Source organism: Mirounga leonina, unplaced genomic scaffold (genome assembly GCF_011800145.1).
Source record: "Mirounga leonina isolate KUSES-001 unplaced genomic scaffold, KU_Mleo_1.0 Mir_173, whole genome shotgun sequence".
Lineage (NCBI taxonomy): Eukaryota > Metazoa > Chordata > Mammalia > Carnivora > Phocidae > Mirounga > Mirounga leonina.
Genome location: NW_023270447.1, coordinates 42385369 through 42404303, shown reverse-complemented (window position 1 = coordinate 42404303; position 18935 = coordinate 42385369). Strand labels below are relative to the sequence as shown.

General features: G+C 42.7%; 1 protein-coding gene across 1 annotated transcript in view; it reads left to right on the top strand.

The window, feature by feature from the left end:
- The window catches only part of ROR1 (receptor tyrosine kinase like orphan receptor 1), a 398622-nt gene extending 380052 nt beyond the window's left edge, over positions 1-18570 (top strand). Inside the window, exon 9 of the mRNA XM_035017718.1 lies at positions 13984-18570. Coding sequence (XP_034873609.1) covers positions 13984-15411 — 1428 coding nt within the window. The 3' untranslated portion in view covers positions 15412-18570. The remainder of the gene's footprint in view (positions 1-13983) is intronic.
- The last annotated feature ends 365 nt before the right edge of the window (positions 18571-18935 follow it).

Below are 18935 nucleotides of genomic sequence, written 5' to 3'. Positions count from 1 at the left end.
AGCAGTGGGGGTTCAGTTGTTTCTGACATCCTAGCTGCCAGCTAGCCAGCTTACATCCATTACAGCATGTTAGAGAACATCACATCTAATCCTTACAAGGGAGTAGAAGAAAAAAGAGGGGTTAATGAGGTAACACCCTGTTGAACTTTTACATTTCCCAGGCTTCAGAGTTCTAGTGCAATGGTCTTTTTCCATGAGCATCTTTCTCCATTATTTCTGTTATTAAATGTTGAGAAACCTTAGAAATGCCAGAACTCTGGACAGGAGAGAGACCCAGATCATCTGGCTTACAGCAGTCACCTTGTCCCTGCCACCATCCCGGAGAGGCGGGCTCCTCCGGGCTGCAGCAGGAACCATGGGAAGAGTTCTTTCCATTTGGGAAAACTGTCAATTGTGTAGGTCAGCCTCAGTCTGCAACTCAATTCCATTATTAGCAGAGGTTTGTTTTGCAAAGCATGATGTCCAAGAGGCATGATGTTTTGGGTTTATGCAGTCTTTCCAATAAAGATCTCAGAGAGCTTTGTGGCATAAACGGAGAAAGCTAATGTGTGTTGAGGGATGCAGATTGCCAGGTACTATCCCAGGAGATTTTATACTCATCATCTCATTTAATCCTTGCAGATATTCTATAATATAGATGTGATTATTGCTACCACACAACCAGGGTAACTGAGACTTCTACAGATTAAGTAATTTGTCCAAAATCAAAGAGCTAGAGATTGGAAGAGATGAAATGTGAACATAGGATTTTTCATGACTAAATAAAGTCCTTGCACTCGCCTGACCCCATAATAACTTTTTCACAGGACAAATCATGCTGGGAAGGGAGAGTGGGAGGGGGTCAGGCAAACAACTGAATATGATTCCATTTGGTTAGTTTGGGCTGAACACTAACCACAGGCATCACCCTGCCTTGTGATAAATCCTTAAGAGGCTTGTGTAACAGTCACACGTTTAAATGCTATAGCTCCAGTCCTGCCAAAGACATGTGAAATTTGGCCAGAGCAGTAATAGTCCTCTCTCCTCCATGGTCGTAGAGACAAATGTAAAATATCCTGGGACAAATTTTCCCAAAGACTTGGTGAAGTAAACATGGTTTTCATGATTTCTGAAGTGTCCCTTGCAAAATCTCCCAGTGCCAAGATTTCTCCAACCCAAGGCTTAAAATTCAGCCTTAAACAGCTCTCAAATAATTCTGAACCACACCGTAGGTCGGAATGACTCGAGTATCTTTGACAGGGTTGAGGAGGGGAAAAGAAACAACAAAAACAAATGCTCACTCTTTTTCTCTTACTCTCCTAAAAGATTTGGCTCCAATCAAATTTGAGTTATTCTGTTGTTTGTTTTGGTTCTTACTGAGTGCCTTTCCTGGAAAAAGCACAAAGGACTTCGTAGACCTTAAAGAAAATTCTTAACTGTAAACAATCACTCTCTAAAAGTGCTTTGGAAGGTCACTGACACATAAATATTACACGTACCTATAAAAGTTAGAAGGAAAGAACACACATAAGAAAGAAAGAGAAAAAAAAAAATCCTGAAAACAAACGCCCTACCAGCATAAAATCAAAAGGATATTTGGAGGAGGAGGTGTTGAAGAAAGCATGGAAGCTGGTATGCCCGAGCCTTACTCTTATTTTGCCTTGGTCAATTCAAAAGTCAGAGGCTCCAGGATTTTTATTGATCCAAATGAATATGCCCTTCAGGTTTTAAATTGTTTCTCTTTCTCTCTACTTGCTGAGCTTCTAAAATCCCCTGCAAGTGTTGGGATTAAGAAGAGGCTCCTCAGGGAGATTAGAAACCCATACCCTTCAGAGGGGACAATAGCAGTCATGGACAGACTGGTGGACAGACCTGGCCTGGGTGTCCAGAGAGGTGAGTGAGGCAGTTGGAAGTTAGACCTCAATGAGGTTTGAGTTTCCTGCTGATCCGTGGGGAAAGGAAGTCAGTGGACCAGAGAGGCACCTCAGCGCTGAGCCACGAACACTCAGGAAATGGAGATGCTTCTCTGGCTCTAACCGCAGCCCCCTACCCGTCCCCCTTGCCCCGTGGCCCTGAGAAGCCACTTGGCCTCTCTGAGTCTTACTTTTCTCAGTTGTTCAGAGAATGAAGTAGACCCTGTTCATATAAGGTACTGTTCATTTGTTTTCCTTTTATTTTGTTCAGCAGGAGATTTCAAGCCATTCAGTTGGGTAAGATAACCTCCTCTCTTTCCCGCCTTTAAAATCCCCCAATGAGTGTTCTAGCAATGCATGAATTAAGTAGGATTTTTCTATATTGCATTACAAATGTTATGATCTGGGTGGGTGTTATTTAAGAGTACTGTGGAAAGTGAACCTTCTCCAAGAAGCCTGGGAAACCCTAACTTCCCTTCTCCTGGATTCTTTTCCTTTGCCCTCCATGCCCCAGTTGTCCTGTGTCTGAAAAACAGGGCAGTGTCTGTACAGAGAACAGGCTGTGGAGCACTCTCCTTGGGAGGGAGAAGGTGTCAGAGCCTCCCACTCAAGCACAGCAGAGCGGTGGGGGCTTCTGTTCTTCCCTCTGTGACTCACCTGTGTGGGATGTGGGCGCCAGAGAAGTTAAGAGGTGGAGGAGCTTGAGAGTAGGGAACAAAGAACAGTTGGGGGGCTGGGGGGGCACAGCCAAAGCCTGAATAGGCCTGTGGGTCAGACTCCTGCAGCTCTGGGCTGGTATATGGAACATCTGGGGGAAAGCAGGATTTGCCTCGCATTCTGAAGCTGGTGACTCTATTTTATTTCTCAGTTTACCCTCATCTCTTGCCAACTTCTCTTTCTTTGCTTCCAGGCAGTTCCGCTCCCCTTTTCCTTTCCAGCCAAAGTAGTTGCTGAAGGTACTGACACTTGATTATCTTCTCTGGGCCTGTCCCCTTTGCCAGCAACATGCTTCCATCTAAAAAGCCCTGCTGTGGTCTGGCTACCCCTTTTCAACCCCTGGCCTTACCCAGTGTCACCACACTTGGTGTTAAAATGTCCTCAATAGCTTTTCCACTCAGTCCTTAAAGCCTTTGTCTCCCCAGACTTCTGAGCTCATCATTCTATTGACAGGGCCCTCTAGGGAATCACCAGTGATGTAATTCAATCCAATGGCCTTTTCCAAGACTTTATCCTCTTTAATTTCCCTGGAGCCTTGGATATTCTGAACCACCATCTTGAAATACTTTTTCTCTTGGCTTTCCTCCTATCTCCTCTGTTTCCTTCACTAGTTCCTTTGGTTCCTCTTTTCCTCTCTCCCTCCTCCCCCTCTTCTCTCTTTCTCTCCCCCTCCTCCCCCTCTTCTCTCTCTCTCTCTCTCTCAAGCTGATTTCATCCTCTGGCATTGCTTTTGCTCCCACTTGATATACATTCCCCAATCTGGAAGGACCAATGTCAAGTTATAAAATTCTTCCTCCCTGCGCCTAAGGATCCATACTCTTTGGGCCTATCTTACCTTACCAGCCACATTTTTTTCTTAGTCGATTTCTGGGAGGTAGTTTGATATACTTCAAAGGGCAAGGACTGTAAGGAGAGAGAGATGATTAACAAATCTCAGCGCCATTGATTCCCGGCCATGAGGTTTAAGCAAATTCTCTGACCCTTTGTTTTCTCCCCTGTAAAACAAGGACAGGAATAGTACTTAGAGATTTTTTTTTTCTTATTTGGAGGTTCTAGCAGAGGGAGCACAGCCACTCATATACCCTTGACCGAAGAACGGTCCTCTTCTATCGGGGAAGGTCATCCTCTTCGACAAAGTGTGCAGCTTTGGGGGGGATGTGCATGGAACACTGAGGGAAGGAAGAAGGGGACACCCCCCAGGCAGCCAGATCAGCCAGATCAACCCTGGCAATCAAGGGGGTAACAGATGTCTCAGCCAGATCACCCCCCCATCCAATCTTTTTGGCACTTTGAGATAGCGTGTCTGGTACTTCACATGTACTCGCTAGCTAGAAGTTACTATTATTTTTGTTACAGTGATGATATTAACAACCACAGATATTTTAATCAACTACCAAATGCTGTGCACAGGATAATGTGGGTTGTGAGGAAGCTCTAGGATCCAGCAGCCCCCATTACCTGGGGTGAGGACAGAAGCAAGGGAAGCACAGCAAAGATACTAGAGGGAGCTCTTTGGACAGCTCTGGTATTCCATTCCTATCTGGTTCCCATAAATGCCCCTGCCCACACCCTGTTGACACCCTGGGTAAAATCCATCAGGGTGGAGAGGGTCTGATAGTTCGAGCTAGGAGGCTGTCCAGTACAGAGCCTCAGCTCCAATCTGTGTCTGTAGAAACCTGACTTCCAGGGAGAGTAAGTATTAGAAGTGGATATATTATAAGTGGTACTAGAAATAAGCTAAAGTACATCACACGCATTATCTCAATGGGATCTCTCTTACGACCTTATGAAGAAGGAGCTAATTTGAGCCTGATTTGGGAGTGAGACAACTTGAACCCAGATCTGCCCAGGTGCGTCCCCATTGCTTCTGTGCTGCACTCTATTGCCTAATTTTGAGGCTGACCAAATGCCCGAGCTCAAGTTCTGAGCACTCGGGGGCTCAAGCTGACACCGGGAGTACTGGCCTCTGTTCTGCCTGTTTCCAGGCAGGAGCGAACGTCTCCCCTTGACATTATCAAGTAACCACCACAGAATGAACCGTGGTCACCACCAAACATTCAAACTAACCATCAGAAAGTTACGTGACAGAGAAAAGAATTGCTTCCGAAGATAAATCACTTCCAGAGAAGTGCAGCTAAACTCTTGGCAAATGTGGCAGACTGTTGGTTGAAACTCCCTCCAGAATTTGATGGCATAAGCTAGAAGGCACTTAGTTTGGCTGTAGTCTTTGAAAATGTCCATAACCTCCCAAAATGAAACGGCTGTGGCCTTTAAGTTTTTAAAACATAATCATTTCCGTTGAGGAGTAGAGCCAATTGTTTTGCAATTTGAACACTGTTTACCTCAGAACCAGTAAAATGCACAAGAATGGAAAATAGGCTTTGGAGTCAAGCAGATTCCTGTCAACAGCTAAGTCCAGATACTAAGAGAGCTCTATTTTTATATACTCTCCAGGGCTCTTGTGCCCCATGCAGGCAAAGGCTGCTGTGGGAAGGTTCTGTTCATTTGTCCCAGTCAACCAATGGGGACAACAGAGAATCAACCAGAGTAAGGTCTAGATCAGAGACCAGAGAGCAATTACACCTTGACATTCCACTTTTATACTAGACGGCTTTACGCTTTTAAAATTATGGAGCCCTTCGAGGATCAAAATGAAAACTGCCAATTATTCCCAGAAAAATGCTCCAGCTTTGGAGTCAGACATATTGGATTTGCATCTTGGCATCACCTCTTGATCGGTGGGCTTCTTCAGGCAAGCTGCTTAACCTCCGAATGTCTTAATTTCCTGATCCATAAAATGGGGACATCATAGTGTGACTCGCATGGGATTGGGATGAAGGTTCAATGAGTTGATGCAGTAAGCACTGAGAGAGCAAAGGGCTTGTGCAGTAGTCACTAGGAAGACAGGCTCTGCAGTCTGACATGATGACCTACCAGCTGTGGAATCACTTAACCAGTCTGTTTCTCAGAGTTGCCATCTGTAAAATGGGGCTAGTAGTCATAGTGACCGATTTCCTGGGGTTACTGTAAGGATGAAAGGATTAATATGTATAAAGTACTCACAACTTAACATATCAGCATTCCAAAAACAAATTGTAGGCATTGTTATGGTCTCAGGGTCTGGCACAGGGCAAGGATTCAATATATGGTAGCTATTATTAAACTCGAAGTACAGACATCTAGGGTAGGAGCCGCTGTGTCCTCACTCTTCATGCTTCTTGCATGGGTCCTCACATACTATTCCCATATGTATGCTCCTTGGTATGTAGTATGTACAGTATCCGTTGACTGGCTGATAACAACCAGCTATTTAAAAAGATCCCACACTGTTGGTTACCCATGAAAATAGAATAAACTGATGACATAACCCAGCATATAGAGTGATATAATTTCAAAACCTTGAATCTCACTAAGACAGCAGCAGACTCTAAACACAGTAAATACCAGCCCGTCGTTCTTATATTTACTTTAGCTGGCATTTCCAAAGCATCTTCTGAAGCCAAGTGTTATTTTCTCTGGCTCCTATAAGTCAAAATTGCTCAACCAGGCCCTTCAGACGCATTGTCATCATTTATCATGCAAGGAGAAGAGATCCAGACCACCAGTAATGGTCTGATCCAGAAAGCCATATTCATTTATCCCAGTGGTTCTCACAGTGAAGCCTCCAGGTCAGGAACATCCTCATCACCTGGACTTGTCAGAACTGCAGGATCTCAGACCTACAGAATCAGAAACTCTGGGATTGGGTCCCAGCAATCTGTGGTGGTTTTTTTTTTTTTTTAAGATTTTATTTTTTTATTTATTTGACAGAGAGAATGCGAGAGAAGGAACACAGGCAGGGGGAGTGGGAGAGGGAGAAGCAGGCTCCCACTGAGCAGGGAGCCTGATGGCGAGGCTCGATCCCAGGACCCTGGGATCATGACCTGAGCCGAAGGCAGACGCTTAACGACTGAGACACCCAGGCGCCCAGCAATCTGTGTTTTAACAAGCCTTCTGAGGGGCTCCCAGGCCTGCTCTGAATTAGACTCTGCTGGTTAGTACTGAGAATCAGAGAGCAAGCAATCCCCAAGGAATACAGATCTCAGGGAGAACTGTGCTTCCAAAAAGAAAAAGGACAGGTAATGTCCTATTACCCCAAATCCCGCTCTAATTCTAACGAGGCTGAGGATAGGTGCCACCTTGTGGAACCTGCTCTTCTCCTGAAGACACGTGGGTCCAGCTAGAATTGGCAAGTGTATAGCAAATGAGATTTGTAAAAGGGCAGCCATCTGGAGCATTAGGGCATGGGAAAGGAACCAGTAGAGGGACTACAGGGGATGGTTTGGGTCAATCGTATGAAAATAACTTCAGTTCCTTTTCAACCTCCGCTGTTGGGGTCACCTTCCTGTCCTGGAGAACCACGCTGAGCTCTGTTTCCCTCCACCTCATGTCACTCAGCTTTTTCTTTGTGTCCAGCTTCAAGTGGGGCTCGAAAGTAGAGCATTCATACCCTGCTCAGGTTAGAAGCAAAAAGTCACAAATGCATGGATCCATGCTGCACACAAACGCAGGCCATCAGGCCATCCTCACCTCATCTCCTACGGCAACCACTTCTGTCAAGCGAGCAGGAAATGGCAGGTTAGTCGTAAGCTGTGTCACCCAGAGGAACCATTTCAAATGTATTATCACCTAAGGTGTAACTTCCCAAAGATGGAAGGAGATGAAGTCATTGAGTCTGTCCTCCTTATCCATCTGCCACCTACCTCATGACAATTTTTTAAAAACTCTACTCATGGTCCGTTGCTTTCATATCTAAAGGTAATAGATCTAAAAGGATCCCATGTCCCCATTTAGTAATGTCACTCAGGTGAAGGTAGCCACCAACATCAGCCTGGCTTCCATCAGCAGTTTAGACATAGGACGACGATAGTCACATCTGACTCACAGCTAAATGACCATCATCTAGAATGTTCTCCCTTCATTTTCCTTCTGTGAAGAGCTCATGTAGACTCTAATACAGTTGCTCTTCAAAAATGTCTAAGGGACGAGGCAGATTTGGAGTTTAGAATCACGTATCAACTTCTACATCAACTTTGGTTTTTCTTCCCCCCCCCCCCCCCGCCAAATTATATAATTTTTAAAACCTCACTGAGGCAGATGTGTGTTTACTTTGAGAAGTAAAAATGTTAACATTTAAACTGAAAGCCTGTTTCAGTTTTAAGGTACTTAATTGCCTTAGAGCATATCATAAACCGAGCCCATCTTGTCATTCAACTAATGGAGGGAGTGATAAAGAGATAGGAGCCCAGGACCCTATTCATTCCAGTTTTCCTTTGTACTTCGTTTACTTTGGCACGGCGCCTCATGTGTATTTTACACTTCTTTACATTTTGTACATCCCTGTATGACAAATACTTGTCAAACAAAAACTAAACAGATTTATAACCCCTTAACTTGAAATGAGCCAAAATTGAACTGCCAAAACTTTATGACTTCATTTTCTTTCATAGTTTTCCACTACATTGGTTCAAACAGACAAACCCCACTTGAGGTCAAGCCAAGGTCATTTCACTTTCATTACTAAAATATAATTTACAATATGCCAGACCTAAACAAGTTTAGCCTAAAGGGTTTCTATAATGTAAACCATCTGTTCCTCAACAATACGGCTCATTTCCTGCCGTCACTGGACAGTCTACTGACGGCTGCTTTAAGGGGTTTTATGATTTTTTAACTAGTTCAGGATTTATGTAAAATTTGAAAATGAGTCTGTAGTTAAGACACATTTGTACCGAGTAACTTGAGCATTTTAAAAATGCAAATCACTGTGTAAATTGTTCCCCTGAAACCAAGCTCCGAGCAGTTTTTCTGGGTACTTCTATGCCGGCTGCCACACAGGTGTTCCAGGGAAAGGTTTTGTGAAGTCTGCCGTTTTCGTTGCCTTCCGTGCTTCCTTCCAAAGCAAAATCCCCCAGTCTGGGTATGACTAGCTGTGGGGAACTGCTCCTTCCTTTTCTGGGCTAGAGAAGAGCTGGGACTCTGTGCTTTAGGGCCCACTGGGTACAGGTGGGGTCTGACAAGACACACTGGGGTCAAAACCTCCTCTCCTGTGTCTGAACGGGGGATAAAGAACAGTTGTAACTCCGAGGAACGACCACACACTGAAGGCTGGCCTCACAGCCCTGTGAGGTGTCAGGCCCCCGGCTGAGCCTCCAGAGACCTTCTGTGTCAAACCGGGCTTGCCAGCCAGCAAGCTTCTCTGGTTTCAGACAGAACGGTGTGGCCCAAAGCAGAGGGCCTTGCAGTGCAAGTGAAGCTCTTTTTGGCTCTTCTAAAAAATGCTTGACACTTTCCAAGCCTCGTTCTCCATCTGTAAAATGGTAAGAGTAAGAGTTCTTTTTTCCAAGGGCAAATGGAAGAGAACTAATTTGCTTACCTCAGTGGAGGGGAATGCAGCCGGTCTTCTTAGCCATGAAGCCCCAGGGGCCATGTGTCGGGCCCGTGCCAAGGTCCTGTCCACCCCTCTTCTCTTCCAGTCCCCAGAAGTTTGGCCAGCTTGCTTTTTTGTCCCATCTGCCACCATCTACTCTTCCACATGGGTTCTTGCTCCCTCCACCCGTCTTCATTTTCCAGAATCCTAGAGGAGCAGGCCACTCCAATCGGACCCACCTTCAGGCTCCAAAACAGATACTCTGTTTTGAGATTGACGATTTTTAAGATTTTAAGATTTTTGTTTTAAACCAACAACTGCAGGAGAACAGGGAAAGATTAATAGGAGGAAATTCAATGCATTTTTTTTTAAACATAAAGAGAATTATAGAAAACTGTCTAGAACTACTTAAGGCTGTAAATGGATCTAAATCATTTGCATTTACTCCGCTTCCCAGATTACTTCCATAATAAGGATAGTAATATTGATGTAAAGATCACTTACTAGGTGGAAATTACTTTCATACATTGTTGCATTTAGTCCCTAGTGTAACTATAGAAGCTGCATATTATATTATTTCATGGATATGGAAATAGAGGTCAGAAAAGTGAAGAAGCTCACCCAAGTCAACCAGCTAAGATATAGGACCTACCACACAGGATTGTTGTCTTAAATGAGTTAATATTTGTTAAGTGCTTAACAGTATCTAGCATATAGTAGATGTTATATAAGTATTAACTAATACTGATAGAAAGCAACAGGTCCAAGATGCAAATTCAGATTGGTATGACTCCAAAGATCACATAGTTTGAATGCCCTGCACTGCTTATGCATTAGTTTCAGCAGGGGCAGGAAAAAGTATTCCTAACTCCTCATTAAATCAGTCTAATATTCCTTGAGTGTAAATTCTGATTTTCCCTCAAAAAAAATTTTATTACTCAGTCACATACACTTCTCTCTCACCAAAGCCTGGGGATCCTGTTTAGGTGGAAAAGTAAGTAAATACCTACTATGCCATTCAAGGGACTCTCACATAAATTGGATTCATTTATATTATTAGGAAAGGGGCACTTGGGTGGCTCAGTCAGTTAAGCGTCTGCCTTCGACTCAGGTCCTGATCCCAGGGTCCCGGGATTGAGCCCCCCATAGGGCTCCCTGCTCAGCGGGGAGTCTGCTTCTCCCTCTCCCTTTGCCACTCCTCCTCCACTCGTGCTGTCTCTTGCTTTTTCTCTCTAAAATAAATAAAATAAAATCTTAAATAAAAAATATATATGTAAAAAAATAAATCATTAGGAAAAATTGTGATAGAAATCGCAACCTTAACATCATGCAGGAGAAATTCACCTTGGGTTAGTCTTCCCACAAAAGCAAAATCATCTGAGTGCCACAAGAGAAAAAAGTAGGGTTGGTTCAAATGGTTCCTTTTCCCATCACCCACACGCAGCTCTCCCAGAGGAACAACGTAGCTCCCATAAGAATCCAACCCCTATAAGCAAAAGGAAAAATAGTGGATGGACCTGTGATTGCAAAAGAAATTTCCATATTCAGTCAGATAGAAAGATTGATCATATGTTTTTACTTTTTTACTTTTTCTTGGTTCAAAAATTTTAAAGGATAGGGACGCCTGGGTGGTTCAGTAGGTTGAGCATTTGCCTTCGGCTCGGGTCGTGATCTCGGGGTTCTGGGATCGAGTCCCACATCGGGCTCCTTCCTTGGCAGGAAGCCTGCTTCGCCCTCCACCTGCCACTCCCCCTGCTTGTGTGCTCTGTCTCTCTCTCATTCCCCCTCTCTCTGACAAATAAATAAATAAAATCTTTTAAAAAATGTTTTTAAGTATAAAAAAGCATGAAGTGAAAACTCTCCCAGCTCTGTCTCCTTTCTCCAAGTTCCCACTTCTGTATTCCCCCATAATCACTGCTGTTTCCTGAGTGTCCTTTCAGTTTCTTTATACATATGCAAATTAACATGAATATATTCATTCTTTTTCCCCTCCCCCTTCACACAAAAACACCATGCAGCATTAATTGTTCTTTTGCTTTTTATTTTTGACTTAGCAATAAGATTTTGGAGATCTTTCCATGTTGGTACATAGAAAATGTCCTCATTCTTAAACTATATAATACTCTTTATTAGTTCAATCCATAATTAACACAACCAGTCTCCTCTAGATAGACCTTTAGGTTGTTTCTTTTTATTTTAAAGGAAATTTTATTTTATTTTATTTATTTTTTTAGAGAGAGCAAGCACGAGCAGCAGAGGGGGGAGGGGTGCAGAGGGAGAGAGGGAGAGAAAATCTTAAGCAGGCTTCTCTCACCCAGCACGGAGTCCAACACAGGGCTCAGTCTCACAACCCTGAGATTATGACCTAAGCTGAAATCAAGAGTCAGACGCTCAGCCAGCTGAGCCACCCAGGCACCCCCATTCAGGTTGTTTCTACTCTTTTGCTCCTATAATACTATGATGAATAGGACTGGGTCAGTAAACTTTAATTTACTGAATGTTTAAAGCAATGTGTTACCATTACTTTCAGCAGAAGTAACTTTCCTGTAAGACATTTCCAAATACAAACCCCTTGAGATTGGCTTTAATGAATAAATGAGCCCTATTTCTAATAGGAAATATTATTTGCATGAGAAAATTAGTGTTTCAAAATGGCCAATTTTATTTTGTCCTTTTAAGTATTTTGCTGCATGTTTATTTGCACTTATATAATTAGGTTAATGGGCATTTTGCCCTGGAAAATATCAGCCCAGAACAGAGCTAATCATCATGAATTTTAAATTAATAGAGTTTGGATTAGAGAAATATTTTACTTAATCTTCTAAACTGTTGTTTTAAACTCTGTACAGAGAACTCTGAATTCTGTATGTATTTGCAACATTGTCAGCTTTAATTGGAATACTCAGAGCATTTTCTTTTTCTTAAAAAATTTAAAGTGAGGGAATTATTTTTAAAATTATGTACAAATGCATTGCTTTTATGATTTGTTTCTTAGCAAATTCGTCTAGAATTCAGGCTAGATTTGAGGTGAATTTCAAAAATTATTGCCAATACCAAATGTGACAATTTAATACATATTTCCATTGTGAGCTAGGTGTTTTTTCCTGTCTGTCTTAACGTCAATTAGTAAACAACCCACTTGCGAAGCTGTAGTGTTATCAATTGGTATGAAGAGCAATGCCTCCCTTCAAGAAATTGAAATCTGGGGGCGCCTGGGTGGCTCAGTCGTTAAGCGTCTGCCTTTGGCTCAGGTCATGATCCCAGAGTCCTGGGGTTGAGCCCCGCATCGGGCTCCCTGCTCTGAGGGAAGCCTACTTTTCCCTCTCCCACTCCCCCTGCTTGTGTTCCCTCTCTCACGGTGTCTCTCTCTGTCAAATAAATAAATTAATTAAATCTTTAAAAAAAAAAGAAATTGAAATCTGATTGAGAGGACAAAATATTCATTAAAAGAACAGCAACATATACAATGGAATATTATGCAGCCATCAAAAAATGAAATCTTGCCATTTGGAATGACGTGGATGGAACTGGAGGGTATTATGCTAAGCGAAATAAGTCAGTCAAAGATAATTATCATATGATCTCACTGATATGAGGAATTTGAGAAACAAGACAGAGGATCATAGGGGAAGGGAGGGAAAAATGAAACAAAATGAACCAGAGAGGGAGACAAACCATAAGAGACTCTTGATCTCAGGAAACAAACTGAGGGTTGCTGGAGTGGAGGGGGGCAGGAGGGATGGGGTGGCTGGGTGATGGACGTTGGGGAGGGTACATGCTATGGTGAGCGCTGTGAATTGTGTAAGACTGATGAATCACAGACTTGTACCCCTGAAACAAATAATACATCATATGTTAATAAAATTAATTAATTAATTAATAAAAAATAAAAGAATAGCAATAGCAAGGTAACAGCTAAAAGTTAAATAGCACTTACCATGTGCCAGACATCATGCTGAGTACTTTACAAATGTTAATTCATTACAAATTCACAAAGAACCCTACAAGTACAATTATCCATTATGATCATTCCATTTTACAGATGAGGGAATTGAGGCATAGGGTGGTTGAATACTGTAGCTAGAGTCCACACAGCTGGTAAGTGGAAAAGGTGGGATTCAGATTCAGATTGTCTGGGGAGGCCACACACGTACCCAGCCCTCACTCTGCCTCCTGTGTGTGGCGGCATTCAGAAGGTAAAGCAAAAGGACTCCAGAGAAGGCAAAGACCTTAGTGGTCAGGGAGAGTTTCGAAGGGAACAAGATTTGATAAGCGTTGGGGAGCACGTTCCAAACCTCCCTGCCTCTACTCTGAGCACCGCAGGAGGACAGCCTGGTTTCTCTGGCTTTTCGCACAATAAATACCCTAAGAATGAGAACACACTGCACGAACAGAGTTGTCAGGCAAGAATGGCCGTGGTGTTCAGGGGTGGACACTGAGGAGACCTATTTAAGGAAAGTGATGCTAACATACAGAGAAGTGGCAAGGGTAGTCGGGTTAGGACCAAATCACACACGCTCTGTGTGCCAGGCTGAGAATTCGGGCCGTATCCCCTGCAGCAACACCTCGCACACTGTAATGTTCACTGAAATCAGCTGGGGTCTTGTTAAATGCACATTCTGATCCAGCAGGCCTGGGGTGGGCCCGAGAGCCCTCATCTGTTGTAAGCTTTGAGTGATGCCGATGCTGCTGGTCTCAGAACCACACTAGCAAGACTCTGGTCTCCGGCAGCAAGGGGCCTTGGGAGCAGGGGATGTGGATGGGGGCAGGGGGAGTGACGGGAAGCCGCCTGTGGTACCTCCTCCAAGTTGCGGCCGACAACTTTAAAGACTTACAGACCTACAGTATTTTATTCAGTCTGGTTTATAGAGCCTCTCTCTAGATGCCCCACCCCTTCTTTCAGAGGCCAAGATGTCTTGCCTTAAGAAATGTTTTAAACCACACTTGTCGCTTCTTTTTATACAGAGCAAGGCTAAAGAGCTCCCACTCTCGGCTGTACGTTTTATGGAAGAACTGGGTGAATGTGCCTTTGGAAAGATCTATAAGGGCCATCTCTATCTCCCAGGCATGGACCATGCTCAGCTGGTTGCCATAAAGACCTTGAAAGACTGCAACAACCCCCAGCAATGGACAGAATTTCAACAGGAAGCCTCCCTGATGGCCGAACTACACCACCCCAATATCGTCTGCCTTCTAGGGGCCGTCACGCAGGAGCAACCGGTGTGTATGCTTTTCGAGTATATGAATCAGGGGGATCTCCACGAGTTCCTTATCATGCGATCCCCGCATTCTGACGTCGGCTGTAGCAGCGACGAAGATGGGACCGTAAAATCCAGCCTGGATCACGGAGATTTTCTGCACATTGCGATTCAGATTGCAGCCGGCATGGAGTACCTGTCTAGTCACTTCTTTGTCCATAAGGATCTTGCGGCTCGCAATATTTTAATCGGGGAGCAGCTTCATGTAAAGATTTCAGACCTTGGGCTTTCCAGAGAAATATACTCTGCCGATTACTACAGGGTGCAGAGTAAGTCTTTGCTGCCCATTCGCTGGATGCCCCCTGAAGCCATCATGTATGGCAAATTCTCGTCTGATTCCGATATCTGGTCCTTTGGGGTTGTCTTGTGGGAGATCTTCAGTTTTGGACTGCAGCCGTACTACGGATTCAGTAACCAGGAGGTGATCGAAATGGTAAGAAAACGACAGCTGCTGCCATGCTCCGAAGACTGCCCGCCCAGAATGTACAGCCTCATGACGGAGTGCTGGAACGAGATTCCTTCCAGGAGACCCAGATTTAAAGATATTCACGTCCGGCTTCGCTCCTGGGAGGGACTGTCCAGTCACACCAGCTCCACGACCCCTTCGGGAGGAAATGCCACCACGCAGACCACCTCCCTTAGCGCCAGCCCAGTGAGTAATCTCAGTAACCCCAGATACCCCAATTACATGTTCCCAAGCCAGGGTATTACGCCGCAGGGCCAGATTGCTGGTTTCATCGGCCCGCCAATACCTCAGAACCAGCGATTCATCCCCATCAATGGGTACCCAATACCTCCCGGATATGCAGCATTTCCAGCCGCCCACTATCAGCCCGCAGGCCCCCCCAGAGTGATCCAGCATTGCCCGCCTCCCAAGAGTCGGTCCCCGAGCAGCGCCAGTGGGTCCACGAGCACGGGTCATGTGACCAGCCTGCCCTCTTCGGGGTCCAACCAGGAAGCCAATATTCCCTTACTACCACACATGTCGATTCCAAATCATCCTGGTGGGATGGGTATCGCCGTTTTTGGCAACAAATCCCAAAAACCCTACAAGATAGACTCAAAGCAACCATCTTTGCTAGGAGATGCCAATATTCACGGACACGCCGAATCTATGATTTCCGCAGAACTGTAAAATGCACGGCTTTTGTAAATGTGGTATACAGGAAAAACTAGAAAGCCGGAGAAAAGATTTAAATTCAAAAAAAATTTTTTTTTTTTTTTTTTTTTTAATTAAAGTGAGGTTCTCATTTAGCAGACATTGCAACAAGTATCTTCTGTGAAGTTTAACTGTCTTACCAAGCAGGGCAGACACCAGCCAGAAAAAAAAAAAAAAAAGTGGGATTAACACTCCATCAGGGATACATGACATGGCATTGGGATTGGGACATCTGGTTTCAAGTACTAAAAACTGCAAACCAGTGAAGAGGAAAAGAATTTTGTGATTCAATATCAAACCAAAAAGGAAAGTCAAACGGTGCTTTGTGTATTTACCTTCGTTCTCCATGACTGGTCTCTCCCCAAAATGTATATATCATAGCATTTGTCTACCTGCTGTCTTATCTTCAGGACAGATGTTCAGGAATTATGTTGATTCAATTTAGACTCTATGCATACTTGTATGGAAATGATATTCAGAATCAATGAGGAAACTTTAGGCAAAATTTGAAATCCCAGCTCGAAACGAGCCCTAAGACAAGTGTAAGATCCCCCGAAGCCTTCTACACAGTGGGGCTTCCTTGGAAAGGTGCAGAGTGTGCCTCTTTGTGAATCTCCTCTGTTAATCGCGAAGGCCTTTTCCACAGTGTGTTTACACAAGCGCTTGAAATAATAGAGGGCCTCGGACCGTGAGAAGGCTAGATGCGGATGCTGGAATTGATTGTTGGTTGATAGTTCACTCCATGGCATTAGAAATGAGGAACCAAAGGAAGCACAGTCAGGAAAACGGCCCCTCGGCCTAGATCAGCACCCATGGGAGAGGAACAAGGGTGCCCATGGGGACAGCCTCACAGGAGCTTCCCTGGACCGAGAACATTGAAGAAGAGAGGTGTGGTTGCAGAGCAGTGCGTCAGTGCTTACAACCTCCTGCATAGGGGTTGCCCAAGGTGTAGGCTGCTCACCATCAGTGAACTCTGGGGAAGTAGGAAACTCTGTGACACCGATAACTAGTTAAAGTTTCTCTCACCTTTTTTTCTGATCTGGAAATGTCCATCGATGTTATTCCAGCACCAGAAGTTAGGACAGTTTATTCATAGAATTAGTTGGAATCCAAAGACTATGAATTCTATTTTGCAAAATAGGACAGTATTTAAAAAGAAAAAAACCAAAACAGGTACTGAGTTCTCATTTCAAAGATTACCGTGAACTGAATTTTTTAAGCTGGTGAATAGAAGCAGCATAATCATTTTTACCTTAGTTAGGAGGGAGGCATCAAACGTGCATCTCATGCCACTTTACCCACTAGCCATCTTTTGCCAAGTTTAGAATTCTTATGGGTTTCAAGTTCTATATAGAAAGGAATGTTATGTTTGATTTTTTCTCTTGTTAAAAAATAACTCCTTTATTCTAAGAACAGTGAGTGTCTCAAGGTCTCTCTCTTTCTCTCTTTTTTTTTAATTTTACAGCTTAAGAGACTTATAAAGAGACTTACAGGATATAAAATAATTCCTGGAAATGATACTTGATGAGGAGAATGCAAAAGAATTAGAAGCACATTGATGTTTCGATTTTGTAAAAAAATAAAAATAAAAATGCAATTAGGATGAGAAATCAAGGAAGTATGTTTACCAAATGTGTTGCAATTTTCCCAAACACTGAATCTTCAAACAATAAACATGGACTTATCGGTACTGTGAACTCAAAGGATTGGCTATATCCAGTTTTACTGGGAGATAAATTAAGAAATATTTCTGTGACATAAATAAGCTGATTCAAAAGTTACATTTCTTAACTTTAGGTAGAGGAGAATATTTGTATCCTTTTGTTGCTATGCAACTGTTTAATGATGAAGATTCAAACCACAATTTTGTATATCATACGACAATCAATTGTTTTCCAAGAATATTTATTATTTTAAGTAAACACAATTTCAGTGAATCTGAGTTTTTCTAGGAGTCCCTTAAAGGGAAATTAGCATTCCATGAGCCAGTAAAATACCTACTCTGGAAAAACATTACTATGGTTAAAAAATAAACTCAAGTTAGTTTTTTATAAAGAACTATAACATTTATTTTAAACATTTTATAATTACTGAGGCCGTTACGGTGAGCAAACCAAATTTCAAAACCACTTGTAATAATGTATTTTATAATAGCACTGTGATACTACATAACACAGTCCCTTTTGTATCAAATAGTATTTTTTTCACAAACTAAAAAATACCTTTCGCTTTGTTGACGATGTTTTGTAAGATGACTTTATTTTCAGATCTTTTTTCTTTTCTTTCTTTTTTTTTTTTTTTGCACAAAACTATGTTTATGGTTTGTATCACAGAAGTGAAAATATATCTGCATTTTTATATCTGGTCTGTTTCTTGGTTTCCTTTGTTTGTTTCTTTTTAACTCGATATGGATTTTCTTCAAATATATCATGGCAATATTTCACTATCTTGCCCTCCCAGATCTTTTCTTACTTTCACTGCATGCATTCGATCACTGTATTACTTAATGTTTGATTTGTTATTATGGGCATTTCAAATAGACAAGCATGGATGTAATGACAAAAAGGCTATTTTATATTGAGGGTATGTACATTTGTATTTCACACACCAGAGATGATATTAAACACTGATGACTTTATGCTGCTGTTTATTAAAAATGTTTACCATATAATACTATTTCCTGAATATTGCTATCATGGAGGTATTTGGGAATTTTAATATTATTTCTCCTAATTATTGACATTTCATAGAAAAAGGAATCCCAGTTCCTATTTACTGCTATTTCACTGAAATGATTTTTTTCTTTTTTAAGTAGATCTTAACATAGACTCGGGCATTCTTTTGCCAGCGACCACAGGTGGGAGGGAAAAATCCCAATGATTTCATGACCATATACTATCCAACTATATAGATTTTAGTTTTTAAAATCAAAATAATATATTGAATAATTGCAACCAAATGGAATGTAAAAATTGGTTTTTCAAAGTTGCATCCTTTTCTGCCTTGTTTCCATGTGAACTTAGACATCAAAAATCATGTCTTAGAACTCTGAAGAAGAAAAAGCTGTGTCCATCTTATCATGTTCAACTTAGATTCCAACCATACTGATAAAATAAAAGAGATGTGGCCGTTTAATTGTCACAGCTTATCTTTATGACTTTCTTTGCCCAAAAGAAAGAGTTCCCCATCTGGCAATTAATACACACTGTCAAGGAAAATGAGTATCATTATGAAAGTTCAAAGAACTTGTCCATTCTGCTATTTAATACAGAAGGGAATACAATAAAACCTTCAGGGCCTTATCCATCTGTTTTAGGTACAGTTCTTGTCACCACCTCAGCAATCAAACTCAATAAAGCAGTCACTTCACATGGCCATGAGATGGATGTCAGGGTGGGTTTCTCCCTCTCGCATGAATTCCTCAGTCTGCCCTTCACTCCTATTTCCTTCTGTCTCTCCGGGCTCTTCCCCTCCATCCATCCCCAATCCCTTCAGCTCTG